Raw genomic sequence first — 17,341 nt, 5'->3', positions numbered from 1 at the left:
AAATCTGTCTGGTACCCCTTTGGACTGCAAGGGTCATGGCAGCCTCCAGTTGGGGTTACCTCCAGCAGATTTGTCCCTGTTGCCGACCGTGCCTCAAGTCTGTGATCCAAGGCAGACCCCTCCTACGAGCTCGGCTCTTCCGACTCCAGCTCTGACACAGCCCCCATCTCCACCTTTGGTGCCAGGGCTGATTCTGCCAGCCTGAGCGTCAATACTTGCATTCTACTTCAGAGTACCTGTTGATATAAGTTTCCACATGCAGTCTCAACCCCAGTGTGTTTCTGACCACCCTGCCAGAGGATCTAAACTAAGGCAGACATTCGCCACGCCAAGCGGATGTTTTCATCTGCCATTCTTGCCCTCAGGTCAGCTGATTCCAGCTGCCTCTTGGGGACATATTTGCATTGTAGGACTGAGTGGCAGACATCTTGCAAGTTGTCTCTGATGACGTCAGGCTATCCCTGCAATGCCTCGTTACAGATGGCCAGGATGGATCAAAGTACTCCATATGTTTGGGCTTTGACACTTCTGACTGTCTGGGTAGGGCAGTTGAAATTTTGTGGTACTTTGGAACCAAGCCCGGATTCGCTCTACAAGCTTCTCAAATGATGTCCAGCAATCACTGATGGACATACCTTTTGATAGCTATCGCCTTTTTGGAGTGAAGGAGAAATTTGATGACAGCAAGGCTACAGCTCATTTATTAGGTGTCGCTCCACTGGTTCAGCAGTTCACCCACCAATGCCGCCCTTTTCAAGGCTTCAGCAGTGGATACCAGCAGAGGCAACACCAGATCATACCTCAACAAGAACAGGCCTCACAGTACTTTCGTAGTAGAGGCAGCGAAGGGGGCAGACAGGGTCCAGGCTTCTAGGGGCAACGATCTATCCAGCTATCTATTCCCCCCAACCCCTCGCTGGCTGCTGAAAAAACTACTTTAAGTCACCATTGGCAGCAGACGAGCTCACGGTTGGACGTTGCATCACCTTTCACCTCCCCACATGGAGGAAGGTTACATGTGACCAATGGGGGCTCCGTATGGCTCCCCTTCCTCTGAGCCATCCAGTGCTCTTCCGAGCCTGTCCTCTGCCTCAACAAGTACAGAACAGTTGGGATATGATCTTGATGTTTCATCCTTTTTTCTGTACATCAGTGAGAGAGGCTTCTGGGCCTCTTGGCGCCCTGAATCTTTCTAGTGAACCACGGCATCACCAAAGGTAAATAACTTGTCCGTTAAGTCAGAAATGGCATTTACACAATGCTTTAAGTGTATTTCATATAACTTTTTATATTCTTTTACATCGATCTGTTTGAGCTAAATAATCTGCATATTATTTTCAGACATAATAAACAGATCTTTTCAAATAGAGCCTTAAATGCTTCTCTTATTGCTTGTTCTGATTTAATTTTATCAGCAGCAGGTAGATCCTGTAGGAGAGTAGGGTCTGCTTTCTATGTTCACCCCCACTTTTTGCTTTTGCTTTACTGGTTTTCGACTTAGATGTGGCTGTGGGCCTGCTAATCAGACCCACAGCCCTGCTGTTCTCTCTCTAAATTAATACTATGTACTTTAGGTGCATAACCCATTTGGATAGGATCACCTTATTGGCCCCTGTACAGTGTACCCTAGGTACCCAGGGCATAGGTGTACCCTAGGCCTACCAGGGGCTGCAGCATGTATTATGCCACCCCTGGCCTGGCCTTCCATTTTTGACACAACTGGCTGATCACTCAGCTGGGGCAAGGTCGTGTAATCACCCCTTGCTTAGGTGTAGTATTCCTATACCTAACTTACATATAGACACGTGTACCTATCAGTCACTCCTATGGCAGGCCTTGACAATCCTGGAGGCAGAGTGCTTGGTAACATGTGAGATGGTGCTCTAGCATGAGCTGAGCCTGTCTGCAGCTTTCGGAACCTTGTCCTTATAGCTGTTCTATGATATAGCCTACCATATACTCTTAAAGTGCCTTATAATCTTAGACGGTTATGGTAACTATGGTTTGGCTTTATCAAAACATGTCGTGTAAGGTGTCTCACACTAGGGAATAATACCCCCATGCCATTTCTGGACATGAGAATATTATTCCCCCCTTCTAGAGGGAAAGACATGTTAAAATCATACTTCAACTGTTAGCCTCTGACCAAAGCCTCAGCATCACAAAATGGATGCTGCTGCCACGACACAAGTCTGACCTCCTGCAGCTGGGAGTGATCCCAGCCAGGGAGGCCTGGACAATAGGTTTCCTGCTTGGGGAGGTGCTAGCACCTCCCCAGACAGCCTTTAGTGTATTGGGGCAGGGTGGGCTGAAAGGAATGAGACATGCCTGGGGCACACAAGGTGTTCCTTGCATAGTCCAGTTCAAACCGGTGCTGGGGCACTCCAGCCCCAGCTCTGGCGCGAAACTGGACAAAGGGAAGTGGGTGTAACCACCCCCTCCCAGGTCCCACCCATAAGGCGTGACCTAGCAGGTATCCCAGCCCCCCCAGATTAGTATAAGAGTGGGAGTTGGGCCTCAAGACTTTAGATTATCCTGAACCTGCAAAACTGAACAGAAACTCTGGACCTTCGACATTCGACGAAAGAAGAAGACTGAAGAATCTCCCTTGTAGCCAAGGAGTGGCTACCCTGTGCAAACAGGCACCATCAAGAGACTACCCTTTGCTTTGCGACCGTTCTACGAGGAACCGACTGCAGAGCCCGACCAGAGCCTTGACTTCCAGACTTCTCCGACCCTCATCCACATCTGCAGCAGAGCTGAGATCCGTGGAGGCGACGAGCGACGTGGGACCGGCTACCTGGGAAAAGTGGCTAGTAACTTACAGCGCAGCTTCTGAGGTACCCTCGAAGTTGTGCACCGGGGATTGAGAAGCCCCAACCCCAAGCACCATCTGCACCGAAGATCAGCCCCCCACACTCCACGAGTCCTGCGTGGGGCCCTTCAGCATTTTCCTGCTTGCCGCGTCTGTCCGGTTGCTTGCCCGCTGGCTAGTGGCCTCTGTGACGACGCACCCTGAAATCTTCTGCGCTGGTTTGGCTCCTCCAGACTGGCTCCCGCTTCTCTGCAAAGAAGAAGCACCCCAGACCTTCCTGGTCTGCACCAGAAGCAAGTCCTTCGTTCTTCGTGGGTTCCGCTTGCCAAGGCTTGGTGAGTCCTAGTCCAACTTCGACGCCGCCGACAGCAAGAGCCTTCGTGGGGCAGCTCGCCTCCTGGTCCTGGTCGTCCTCGACGCTTCCTGGTCCTCCTGGCTGCAGCGACAAGCTTCACCTTCACCTGCAACTCTTCACGACATCGCCTGGTTCCTTCCTGGTTCCACGTGGTCACTGGCTAGTGACCTTGACTCTGTCCCTTCTGCTTGCAGGTTTCTTCTCTTCTTGATCCCAGCCTTGGGATCCACCGGACACTCTTCCCTGACTGCCTGTCAGCATCTTTCTTCAGGCATCCATAGGAGTCGACGACGAAAACGACGCATCTTCACCCCTATGCACCCGCAGCCTGTGGGCTAGGTAACTTGGGTACTCCGGTGCTCATCAGGATAGTGACTATCCTAGTGTCTAGTTTTCAAGTCTCAACTTCCTAGCTACTCCGGAAGTGTCCTAAATCTACCGTTTTCTAAACTGTACTATTGCTATTGACTTTTACGCATTACGCGTGAGTGTTTCCACTCTGCACACGAATCCCGTGGGCCTCCCACTTCCTAACTAACGCTAGTGTAGTGTAGCCCCAGCGATTCCCTAGGCCTAGGCCTATTCTATTTCCGTGACAGTGGTTCTTATACCACTTATTTAGTATATGGTTTGCGTGGCCCCTAGGGCCTAACTGTATTACTTACCTGTGTGACTTACTGTATGCATTAATAAGACTGTGTTGTACTTACCTCTAATCTCATAAAGAGTGCTGAGGGTTTGCTTAGAATAAATACACTTTATTTTATATATATATCTGTTGTGGTGTCCTTTCATTTGGTATTCAAGGGATTATATATGGTATCACAGCTGGCTTCACATGCCATTCAGAGTTTAGCCTAAGACTGCTCTTGTCCATGCTACCACTAGGATAGCTGGTCTATAAGGTTGACTTTACAACCAATCACCATAAGGGTATTTGGACTGATATAAGGTGTACACTATAACTAGTGACATCATACATCAGGCCAACTTCTCACATTGGTGAGCAGCGGTTGGGATCTGAGCTTGCTGTTGTAATACCATTGTAATCTTGAGATACTAAATTGAAAGATCACACAGATATTGTCTAGGTACATATAACATAGATTATTATACTTAAGTCCTACTGGACTCTGTAGTTGTAGGTTGAAGGGAATAACACACCCTGACTACAACTACTAGAGAGGTTTAGTAGATACAACTAGTGTAGGTAGGTGCACACACCACACCCTCACTAGATCATGTCTCTGAGAGTAGATCAAGTAGATGCTCTCTCAGGAGGATCAGGTCTGCAAAAGATCCCCTCTAGATATGATACCTTAACATTCCAGGAGATGAGACACTTGTGTACCTCCAGAGGAATAAAACAGGGTGCAAACCCTACCCTCCTTCAGTTAAGACAACTCCTAAAGGAGTATGATGCTCAGAGGGCATCTCAGGCAGGTGCCCTAGGCACAGAGGAGGGTCTACCCACCACAGAGGAGTCAGATGGGGCTTCAGATGGGGAGGTAGACAGCCAGAGCCAAGTAAGGAGACTTAGCCAGGCTAACTTAAGTTTACATGGGAGTTTGCATGGGGTCCCCCCATACAGACCCACAAGTAGGCATTCACAGAGAAGCAGGAGGGACAGATCCCCTTCAAGGGAATCCATCCACTCCCCTGTCTCTAGCATCTCTAATGCTTCCTCTCACAGGGGAATGACTTCACCTGAGAGAAAGGAGCATGCAGCCAGAATGAGGGAGGCTAATCTGAGGATTCAGAGGGAAGAACTTGCCCTTGCCAAAGAGAAGCTTGCTCTGGCTAGAGAGCAAACGTTAAGTGGGTTAGAACCCACTGGTGGCAGCAACATTCCTAGAGATAGAGACAGGCACTATGATAATAGAAACCTGAGCAAGATTGACCCTCCCTACAAGTGTGGGGATGACATCCACAAATGGATAACTGCTTTGGAGAGAGCTTGCAAAGTACAGCAGGTACCCCAAAGTCAGTGGGCAGCTATCTTGTGGCTCTCCTTCTCTGAGAAAGGAAGAGACAAGCTCCTCACAGTTAGTGATGAGGATGCAGATAATTACACTGTCCTGAAGAGTGCTCTGATTGATGGGTTTGGCCTAACCACTGAACAATACAGGTTGTTGTTCAGGGATACCCAGAAGACACAGACTCAGGACTGGACGGACTTTGTAGATTGTGCCACTAAGGCTCTGGAAGGCTGGCTAATGGGAAGTAAGGTTAAGGACTATACAGGATTGTATAATTTGATCATGAGAGAGCAAATACTTAACAACTGTCAAAACCAGCTATTGCATCAACACCTGATTGATTCTGATCTGACTTCTCCCCAAGAATTGGGAAAGAAGGCAGATAGATGGGTCAGGACTAGAGTTAAGCAGAAAAACCAGAACCAGGGCGGTGATCAGAAAAAGGCAGACCAGAAGGGTAATGAGCAGAAACAAAAAGACCAGAAGTCTTCACCAGGCCCCCAAAAGGCTCAGGGGGAGGGTGGTTCCAAAAAGGATAAGAAGAAAGATGGCCAAAAGAAACCATGGTGCAACTATTGTAAGTCCAACTCACATTGGTTTAGTGAGTGCACCAAAAAGGATAAGCCCCCAGCCACCATTGCCCCTAAGGCAACTGTACCCCCTAGTTCAGCTGTAAGTGGTGGTTCCCAGCAAAAGGGTGTAGTAGGGTTAACCCTGGGAACTGAGGAGGATTCTGGCCTAGTCAGAGTACCTACTCAGGCTGTTCTGATCTGTGATGGGGACTTGGCTTTGTCCTCTACTGTAGGCCCCAGTAACCTGGGCAAGTACAGACAGACACCTTTTATCAACCAAAGAATGGCTCAGGCCTACAGGGACACTGGAGCTAGTGTCACAATGGTGACACCTGCTTTTGTGGACCCTGGACAGATCATACTAGGTGAGAATTACCTAGTGACCAACGCTAGCAATGCCACTACCTCCCATAGTGTGGCTATTGTTAACTTCTCCTGGGGAGGGGTAACTGGCCTCAAGAAAGTTGTTGTTAGTTCAGACCTTCCTGTAGAGTGTTTACTGGGCAATGATCTTGAAACTTCAGTTTGGTCTGAAGTGGAGTATAGGACCCATGCAGAAATGCTGGGGATAGATGCACATGTCCTTGCTGTGACCAGGTCACAGGCCAAAAAGTGCACCACTGAACAAGTGCTGGATCCTGAAACTATGGACCAGTCACAACCCAAGAGAAAGAGCAGTAGGGTTAAGGCTGTGCCTTCCCCCCTGCCTCAGGTGGTGGATCAGCCCTCCCAGGAGGATGATTCTGAGAGCCCTGAAGGAACTGTCCTAGAAGAACTTGAACCTGATCAGGTTGAGTTTCTTGGGACAGGGGGACCTTCCAGGGCAGATCTGAGGCAGGCTCAATTAGACTGCCCCTCTCTTGAACCCCTCAGACAGCTGGCTGCTGCTGAGGCTGCAGGGAATGCTCAAGGTACCCATAGAGTGTATTGGGATGAAGGGCTACTGTACTCAGAGGCTAGAGACCCCAAGCCTGGTGCATCCAGGAGGTTGGTCATACCACTGAAGTTCAGAGGCTTCCTTCTAACCTTGGCCCATGATATTCCCCTTGCAGGACATTTAGGCCAGAACAAGACTTGGGACAGGCTTGTACCTCACTTTCACTGGCCCCATATGTCAGAAGATACTAAGGAGTTTTGTCGCTCCTGTGTCACCTGCCAAGCCAGTGGCAAATCAGGTGGCACCACAAAGGCCCCCCTCATACCACTACCTGTGGTGGGGGTCCCCTTTGAAAGAGTGGGCATAGATATTGTAGGACCAATGGACCCACAAACAGCATCTGGGCACAGATTCATACTGGTGATAGTGGACCATGCCACCAGGTACCCAGAAGCAATTCCCCTGAGGACCACAACAGCTCCTGTTGTGGCAAGGGCCCTGCTTGGAGTATTCTCCAGAGTGGGCTTTCCAAAGGAGGTCATTTCTGACAGAGGTGCCAACTTTATGTCAGGATACTTGACTGCAATGTGGAAGGAGTGTGGTGTTAACTATAAGTTCACCACACCCTATCACCCACAGTGCAATGGGCTTGTTGAGAGATTCAACAAGACCCTAAAGGGAATGATAAAAGGATTACCAGACAAGCTTAGGCGAAGATGGGACATCCTTTTACCCTGCCTTCTGTTTGCTTACAGAGAGGTCCCACAAAAGGGGGTTGGCTACAGCCCTTTTGAGCTTTTGTTTGGGCATCCTGTAAGAGGACCCCTGTGTTTGGTGAAGGAAGGATGGGAGAGACCTCTCAGACAACCCAAACTAGACATAGTGGATTATGTACTTGGTCTCCGCTCCAGGATGGCAGAGTATATGAAGAAGGCTTCTAAAAACCTTGAGGCAAGCCAAGAACTCCAAAAAGCTTGGCATGACCAAAAGGCTGTACTGACTGTTTACCAGCCAGGACAGAAAGTGTGGGTGTTGGAGCCAGTGGCCCCAGCAGCACTCCAAGACAAATGGTCTGGACCCCACACTATTGTTGAGAAAAAGGGAGAAGTCACCTACTTGGTGGACCTTGGGACTCCCAGAAGCCCCCACAGGGTGCTTCATGTCAACAGATTGAAGGCATATGTTGACAGGGCAGACATGGGGCTACTCATGGCTACAGATGAGGGGCAGGAGGAAGAGAGTGACCCTCTCCCAGACCTGTTGACTCAGAACCCTGATGATGGCTCAGTTGATGGTGTGGTCTTTTCTGACAGCCTCACTGTCCATCAGCAACAGGACTGCAGACAAGTTCTGCAGGCCTACAGACATATGTTCTCTCTGACCCCAAGTCAGACAAACTGGTGCACCCATGAGGTGGACACTGGTGACAGTCTGCCTGTGAAGAGTAAAATCTACAGGCAACCTGACCATGTCAGGGACTGCATAAAAGTTGAGGTACAAAAGATGTTGGAGCTGGGAGTCATTGAACCTTCAGAGAGCCCTTGGGCTAGTCCTGTAGTCCTTGTGCCAAAACCTCACACCCAAGATGGTAAGAGAGAGATGAGGTTTTGCGTGGATTACAGAGGTCTCAATGCTGTCACTAGGACAGATGCCCACCCAATACCTAGGGCAGATGAGCTCATTGACAGACTGGCAGCTGCTAAGTTTTTGAGCACATTTGACCTAACAGCAGGCTACTGGCAAATCAGACTAGCTGAGAGTGCAAAGGCCAAAACTGCTTTCTCGACCCCAGGAGGACATTATCAATTTGTGGTAATGCCCTTTGGTTTGAAGAATGCACCTGCCACTTTCCAAAGGCTGGTGAATCAAGTCCTTACTGGGTTGGATGATTATTGTGCAGCTTATCTTGATGATATTGCTGTCTTTAGCTCCACCTGGGAGGATCACCTGGTCCACCTGAGGAATGTTTTAGAGGCCCTGCAAAAGGCAGGCCTCACTATCAAGGCCACTAAGTGCCAGATAGGGCAGAGCAAGGTTGTATACCTGGGCCACCTAGTTGGTGGGGGTCAGGTTCAACCACTGGAGAGCAAGATCCAGACCATAAAGGACTGGGCTCCTCCAACTACCCAGACTCAGGTCAGAGCTTTCTTGGGCCTGACTGGGTACTACAGAAAGTTTGTTAAGAACTATGGGTCCATAGTGACACCACTTAATGACTTGACCTCCAAGAAGATGCCAAAGAAAGTTCAGTGGACAGTAAGCTGTCAAAAAGCATTTGATGACCTGAAGCAGGCCATGTGCAGTGCACCTATTCTGAAAAGTCCAGACTACTCCAAAGAGTTCATTGTCCAGACAGATGCTTCTGAGTTAGGTGTGGGAGCTGTTCTTTCACAACTGAATGTAGATGGTCAAGACCAGCCCATTGCTTTTATAAGTAGAAGGCTGACCCCTAGAGAGAAACGTTGGTCAGCTATTGAGAGGGAGGCCTTTGCTGTGGTTTGGGCCCTGAAGAAGCTGAGGCCATACTTGTTTGGCACTCACTTCAAGATTCAGACAGACCATAAGCCCCTCTTGTGGCTAAATCAGATGAAGGGTGAAAATCCCAAACTTCTTAGGTGGTCCATTTCCCTACAGGGGATGGACTTCACAGTGGAACATAGACCTGGGACTGACCATGCCAATGCAGATGGACTCTCCAGATATTTCCACTTAGAACATGAAGACTCAACTGGTCAAGGTTAGTTTAATGTCCCTAAGTTTGGGGGGGGTTGTGTAGGAGAGTAGGGTCTGCTTTCTATGTTCACCCCCACTTTTTGCTTTTGCTTTACTGGTTTTCGACTTAGATGTGGCTGTGGGCCTGCTAATCAGACCCACAGCCCTGCTGTTCTCTCTCTAAATTAATACTATGTACTTTAGGTGCATAACCCATTTGGATAGGATCACCTTATTGGCCCCTGTACAGTGTACCCTAGGTACCCAGGGCATAGGTGTACCCTAGGCCTACCAGGGGCTGCAGCATGTATTATGCCACCCCTGGCCTGGCCTTCCATTTTTGACACAACTGGCTGATCACTCAGCTGGGGCAAGGTCGTGTAATCACCCCTTGCTTAGGTGTAGTATTCCTATACCTAACTTACATATAGACACATGTGTACCTATCAGTCACTCCTATGGCAGGCCTTGACAATCCTGGAGGCAGAGTGCTTGGTAACATGTGAGATGGTGCTCTAGCATGAGCTGAGCCTGTCTGCAGCTTTCGGAACCTTGTCCTTATAGCTGTTCTATGATATAGCCTACCATATACTCTTAAAGTGCCTTATAATCTTAGACGGTTATGGTAACTATGGTTTGGCTTTATCAAAACATGTCGTGTAAGGTGTCTAACACTAGGGAATAATACCCCCATGCCATTTCTGGACATGAGAATATTATTCCCCCCTTCTAGAGGGAAAGACATGTTAAAATCATACTTCAACTGTTAGCCTCTGACCAAAGCCTCAGCATCACAAAATGGATGCTGCTGCCACGACACAAGTCTGACCTCCTGCAGCTGGGAGTGATCCCAGCCAGGGAGGCCTGGACAATAGGTTTCCTGCTTGGGGAGGTGCTAGCACCTCCCCAGACAGCCTTTAGTGTATTGGGGCAGGGTGGGCTGAAAGGAATGAGACATGCCTGGGGCACACAAGGTGTTCCTTGCATAGTCCAGTTCAAACCGGTGCTGGGGCACTCCAGCCCCAGCTCTGGCGCGAAACTGGACAAAGGGAAGTGGGTGTAACCACCCCCTCCCAGGTCCCACCCATAAGGCGTGACCTAGCAGGTATCCCAGCCCCCCAGATTAGTATAAGAGTGGGAGTTGGGCCTCAAGACTTTAGATTATCCTGAACCTGCAAAACTGAACAGAAACTCTGGACCTTCGACATTCGACGAAAGAAGAAGACTGAAGAATCTCCCTTGTAGCCAAGGAGTGGCTACCCTGTGCAAACAGGCACCATCAAGAGACTACCCTTTGCTTTGCGACCGTTCTACGAGGAACCGACTGCAGAGCCCGACCAGAGCCTTGACTTCCAGACTTCTCCGACCCTCATCCACATCTGCAGCAGAGCTGAGATCCGTGGAGGCGACGAGCGACGTGGGACCGGCTACCTGGGAAAAGTGGCTAGTAACTTACAGCGCAGCTTCTGAGGTACCCTCGAAGTTGTGCACCGGGGATTGAGAAGCCCCAACCCCAAGCACCATCTGCACCGAAGATCAGCCCCCCACACTCCACGAGTCCTGCGTGGGGCCCTTCAGCATTTTCCTGCTTGCCGCGTCTGTCCGGTTGCTTGCCCGCTGGCTAGTGGCCTCTGTGACGACGCACCCTGAAATCTTCTGCGCTGGTTTGGCTCCTCCAGACTGGCTCCCGCTTCTCTGCAAAGAAGAAGCACCCCAGACCTTCCTGGTCTGCACCAGAAGCAAGTCCTTCGTTCTTCGTGGGTTCCGCTTGCCAAGGCTTGGTGAGTCCTAGTCCAACTTCGACGCCGCCGACAGCAAGAGCCTTCGTGGGACAGCTCGCCTCCTGGTCCTGGTCGTCCTCGACGCTTCCTGGTCCTCCTGGCTGCAGCGACAAGCTTCACCTTCACCTGCAACTCTTCACGACATCGCCTGGTTCCTTCCTGGTTCCACGTGGTCACTGGCTAGTGACCTTGACTCTGTCCCTTCTGCTTGCAGGTTTCTTCTCTTCTTGATACCAGCCTTGGGATCCACCGGACACTCTTCCCTGACTGCCTGTCAGCATCTTTCTTCAGGCATCCATAGGAGTCGACGACGAAAACGACGCATCTTCACCCCTATGCACCCGCAGCCTGTGGGCTAGGTAACTTGGGTACTCCGGTGCTCATCAGGATAGTGACTATCCTAGTGTCTAGTTTTCAAGTCTCAACTTCCTAGCTACTCCGGAAGTGTCCTAAATCTACCGTTTTCTAAACTGTACTATTGCTATTGACTTTTACGCATTACGCGTGAGTGTTTCCACTCTGCACACGAATCCCGTGGGCCTCCCACTTCCTAACTAACGCTAGTGTAGTGTAGCCCCAGCGATTCCCTAGGCCTAGGCCTATTCTATTTCCGTGACAGTGGTTCTTATACCACTTATTTAGTATATGGTTTGCGTGGCCCCTAGGGCCTAACTGTATTACTTACCTGTGTGACTTACTGTATGCATTAATAAGACTGTGTTGTACTTACCTCTAATCTCATAAAGAGTGCTGAGGGTTTGCTTAGAATAAATACACTTTATTTTATATATATATCTGTTGTGGTGTCCTTTCATTTGGTATTCAAGGGATTATATATGGTATCACAGCTGGCTTCACATGCCATTCAGAGTTTAGCCTAAGACTGCTCTTGTCCATGCTACCACTAGGATAGCTGGTCTATAAGGTTGACTTTACAACCAATCACCATAAGGGTATTTGGACTGATATAAGGTGTACACTATAACTAGTGACATCATACATCAGGCCAACTTCTCACAGATCCGTCCTGTTCCGAATGGTATGTTTTTTGTTCCTATTCAGTTTCTAATAGATGCTCATTTTGCAGGTGCTGTAAAATCTGTGCCTAATGGATCGATTTTATTTTTCCTAAATAAATAGTGAGAGTTCAAGGAGAAGGATGGATGGGATGAATTTGTGTCGTGGTGTGTATTTCATAGAGAGAAAAATAGGCAATATATGAAGCCTCATCATAAATAACTGTGGCTAAAGTTAAAGCATGTGTTAAGATGTGAATGGTTGTCTTTGCATATTCTGTTTCTAGAAGAGATCCCAAGTGATGAAGACGAGACCAACCCGGTGCCCCAGGCAATGCAGGAGAATCAGAGTGCTGATGGAGAAGATGAAGATGATGATGATGATGATTGGGATGATGAGGCTTTGGAAGAAACCGCTTTGGAGGGATTCAGCACTCCACTTGACTGCGATAATAGTGTGGATGAGTACCAGTTTTTTACACAGGCACTTCTAGGTGAGCAGAAGTTCATTATTAAATGGCAGAATGCAGTAAAAATATTTGTTTTATCTGATTTGAATTTTCATTCAGAAATAGGTTCATACAATCTACATATCCAAATATATACTTTTTTTCTGTATTGCAACAGCCCTGCTGTGTGTCATGGCAAGTGACCATAATATCAGGTATTACCCTCCCCCTGTTATACTGTAAAATCGAGGTCCAGCACCTGTGAGGCATCTTGCAAGATTAACTAATTTGACCTTCAGTCTGATAGGTAAACTGCTTAGCAGTTGTACACCAAAGATGATTCATTGGCTATCTATTTAATTGAGCAAGGAAGAGAGAAAAAGTAGACCGAAAAAGAGTATGAGAAGAAAAGAAAGAAAACGAAGATTATAGTAAATTGTCTAGAGTGGTCCCATCTATCCCACTCCAGTTATCCAGCACTCCCCCCAGTTCTACCCAGAATCCTTCCCCACCATCAGGAGGTGCCCCATCACTGAATCACATTCACTTTATTGCTTCCCCGAAACGGATCACTCCCATTTTAATTTCCTGTGTGCTCAACTAATGTTAATATGTCCCTTTCCTGTCAACCTAGTTAATTCACAAAAAGGGATTTCATGGTGTCTGACTTCTGCTACATTGCAGTGTTAAACCTGGTCCCAAATCCATTACAAACCGTTAGCGTACCCTAATTTTGATGTCTGTGCCTCCCTGGTGCATGTTTCTCATGCCTTGTGCAGCCATTGTGTTTGCCCAAAAAGAGTCTATATAGTCCAAAGCCACCAGGGTAATAGCTGCTACTGATATGATCTGGCCCAGCTGCGCAGCCGCAAGGGATCAGAGTTCTAACCCACTGGCGCAAGGACATTAAATTAAAAATCCACGTGGACTGCTACCCATACATAACCAACCAAGCAATATTTATTTCATTTATTTATTTCAAAAGCGCACACAGCACCCCCAAAAGAACTTCCTGGTACTAGAACTGATACAGGGAAAGTCAGACATTAAATGCCCCTAAAGTGGAAACATCCAGGTTTTCAGGTGCTTACGGAACACAAAGAAGCCCTCCAAAAGACGCATTTCTAAGGGAAGGTAATTTCAGTGAAGTGCTGCCACATGACCAAACGAGTGGCCTCCCAACCTGCCTTTCCTAATTTGCGTGCTACAATCAAAGCTTGATGGAAAGAGTGCAGCACTCTACTGAGTGCATAGAAAGCCACTCTGCCACGCAATATAGCTGGCCCTGACTCGTGAAGTGACTTTTGAACATTACAGAGTAGTTTAAACGGGGCTCTTTACCGCACTGGAATCCAGTGCAGCCAATTGAGGCAGACTGATGCTGAGCTCCTTTTGGGGCTGTTACAGATCAGTCTGGCTGCTTACTTTTCTATGAGCTGCAGGCGGCTAAGTAAGTAATCAGCCATCCCTAGATAAAAGGCATTGCCATAGTCCAATCCGCTCAAAATAAGCGCCTGGGTAACTGTCCTATGGCAGGCTAACAAGATCCATCTGAATAGCTTTTTTAACATGCATAGGAGACCAAAACACCTCCAGCACACAGCGAGAGAGGGAGTCATCTAATACGATGCCCAGATTCTTGGCGGCTTTCCTAGGTAGTGGAGCCACATCAAAAGAGGTGGGCCACCAGGTATTATTCCAAACTTTGTCTGCATCTTCAAACAACAGAACTCAGAACAGTTTATTCTGCGTTTAACTTCAAACAATGTGAACTCATCCAGGTAGCCACATAATGGAGGCAGCCGTAAAGATTCTCTTGTGTTTGAGGCAGACTCCCGTCAATGGAAATGATAAGCTGGGTATTATCAGCATAAGAAAATGTCTTGAAGCCCTAAGACTTGACAATATTTGCCAGGGGTGCAACATAGACATTGAACAGAGACGGGCTTAGGGATGACCCCTGTGGTACTCCACAATTAGCCTTTGAGGCAGTCAATGTAAGTGGAGCCAAATGGACAGAATTAGATCTGTCGGATAAGAATGGTCCAAACAATTGTAGTGTGGAAGAATACAAGCCTGCTTCATAAAGCCTATGAACTAACTGGATGTGTGACACGGTATCAAAGGCAACAGGCAGATCTGACATGATCAGGGCAACAGCCTTGCCCTGGTCTGACTCTGTCCAGTACTGCCAGCAAGGTAGACTTTGTACAGTTGTTGGCTCTGAAGCCCGTTTGGGACATGTCCAGAATATTATTGGCTTCCAAAAACTGTGATAGCTGGACATTTACTAGGCTTTCCAACACTTTTGCCAGGTAGGGTAAGGGTGGTAGCTGGACAAATTAGTCCACTGGGTTAGTAGTAGCATTCAAATTTGGTTCTCCACATTTCTCAAAGTGAAAATTAAAATCACCTATCAATAAGGAGTGTTTGTACTTTAAGACCTAATGGGACAGTACTGCAGATAAGGTGGCTGCAATTAGGGCATTATAGCCTGGAGGTCCCCCAGAATAATCAAAATCTTACTGGAGAGCTGAAATGGTAACATCTCACAATCGCCAATAAGGGATATCTTTATTTCCGTACACTCATAGCGGTTTCTAAATGTAATTGTCACACCGCCCCCCTGCCTACCATCCCAGTTACGCATCAGAATCTTAACAATTAGGTACTGTCAGAGCCAGCTCCACCATGGAGTGGTTGTTAAGCCATGTTTCTGTAATAAACATTAGATCAGGCTTGAAGCTGTGGATAATGTTCCAGCTATCCAGTATTGGGGTATCTTTCATAGATTCACATGCCTGAATCATTCCCCGTCGCCGAGGCGGGAGTCTCGGTAGATAAAAAAAGTAGTGCCAAAAAATAATTAGTAGTAGTAGTAGTAGTAGGCCCAAAGAAAAAAGGCCCTAAGGCCTATATCTTAGAAGCCTATCTACTTCGTTATGTAAAATAACCCAAGAATTGGTAACAACCAATCAGACATCAGCACCCTTCTAGAACCCTCTCAGCAGAGCCAGCTCTCCTCAGATTTTCACCGCACGTCGTGTGGAAGGGAGTCTCCCTGAGTGCCTACTCAGTTTCTTCTTTTCTTCAGTAATGTCTGACAAAAAAGCTTTGTTTAGACCCTGCAGGACCTGTGATAAGAAGAGGGTCCATGTAGACGACCAGCATGACGAGTGTATTTACTGTCTACATCCTAAGCATGTTGCTAAGGACTGTAGAATTTGCCGGACTTTTCCTCCTAAGACCTTAAGGGACAGAGAGGCAAGAGTATTGTTATGGTTGAAATCTTCCTCGGCTGAGGAGGATGACAGGGCCTCGACATCTAGCAAGAGGGCTAGATCTATTGATAGTTCTTCCAGTGAAGGGAGAAAACATCATAAGGCCTCTCATGTAACTTCTGACCATTCACAGAAGTCACAAGACTCTGACAGATCCAAGAAGTCTTCAACTACTAAAACCGTGAGTAAATCTCAGGTTAAGACTTTGTCAGTGGGATCATCATATACTATCTCTGTGACTTCTGCTGCTCCTCTGTCGACGGCTACAGTCTCCACTACTTCGATATCGTCACCTATCATGTCTCCTAAGACGTCTAAGACTCCGTCGACAATTGCGTCGACGTCGAGCTTGAAGGAAGTTCTGTCAACGGCATCGTCGATGAGAACATCGACGACGAAGACCCCGTCGCCGACGGCGAAGACCCCGTCGCCGACGGCGAAGACCCCGTCGCCGACGGCGAAGACCCCGTTGACGACGGCGAAGACCCCGTCGGCGGCGAAGACCCCGTCGGCGGCGAAGACCCCGTCGGCGGCGAAGACCCCGTCGGCGGCGAAGACCCCGTCGACGACGAAGACCCCGTCGACGACGAAGACCCCGTCGGCGACGAAGACCCCGTCGACGACGACTATTCCGTCGACGGCAAAGACCTCGTCGACGACGACGGCGATCCCGTCGACGATGACGCTCCCGTCGACGATGACGCTCCCGTCGACGATGACGCTCCCGTCGACGATGACAATCCCGTCGACGATGACAATCCCGTCGACGATGACAATCCCGTCGACGCCTCAGAAGGCAGCAAATCCGTCGACGAGGGGAAGCCCGTCGACGAGAGGTTTCCTTAAAGTGATTCCACCAACTACTCATGTTACGCCTATTGCGTACACGCATATTCAGTTAAAAACTTTTCATAAACAGGATTACAGTAATATTTCTCCTTTGTTGCCTTCGCATATCTTGGACTCATATGCGGAAGGGGATGATTTTGAAGAGGAGGATGATGAGGGTCCTTTCGGAATAGCTAGGCATCCCTCGGAGTTACATATAAAGTGTCAAGAGGTGGATGAGGAAGAAGACTATCATGAGCATGCTTACCAGGAAGGCCTTGCTACACCAGTTTACAGGCATCCCTCAAGGGATTGGGATCGTAGAGAAACGAGTCATCTCCCGCCTACACTGATTCAAGATCTTCAGGCCATGCTGGCGGATTACCGCCAACGCTTTCCTCCACAACAACCTCTTCCTAATTTACAACCGACGGAAGAGTCACATACGGACATTCCAAATTCGCCGCTTCACCCTGCTGGTTCGGGGACACAATCGCACCATGATACCATTTCCTCTGATGAGGAAGATATCGAAGAAGGTGAAGTACCGGATAAAGACACCACTCTGGATCCTTGGGATGATTACATTATTCCCATGCCTTCTCCACCCATTCCGCAGCCATCGGATTCTCCTCCAGAGGATATAGGTGGCTTTCACAATTTAATGCAACGTGCA

General features: G+C 48.4%; 1 protein-coding gene across 1 annotated transcript in view; it reads left to right on the top strand.

The window, feature by feature from the left end:
- IPO8 (importin 8) overlaps positions 1 to 17,341 on the top strand; it is a 557,903-nt gene that overhangs the window by 440,622 nt on the left and 99,940 nt on the right. Inside the window, exon 23 of the mRNA XM_085652356.1 lies at positions 12,395 to 12,601. Within this exon, the coding sequence (XP_085508482.1) occupies positions 12,395 to 12,601 (207 nt within the window). The remainder of the gene's footprint in view (positions 1 to 12,394; positions 12,602 to 17,341) is intronic.

The sequence above is a fragment of the Triturus cristatus genome, chromosome 4_1, assembly GCF_964204655.1.
Source record: "Triturus cristatus chromosome 4_1, aTriCri1.1, whole genome shotgun sequence".
Classification (NCBI taxonomy): Eukaryota; Metazoa; Chordata; class Amphibia; order Caudata; family Salamandridae; genus Triturus; species Triturus cristatus.
Note: the sequence above shows the minus strand (reverse complement) of the source record. Positions and strands in the feature narration are given on the sequence as shown.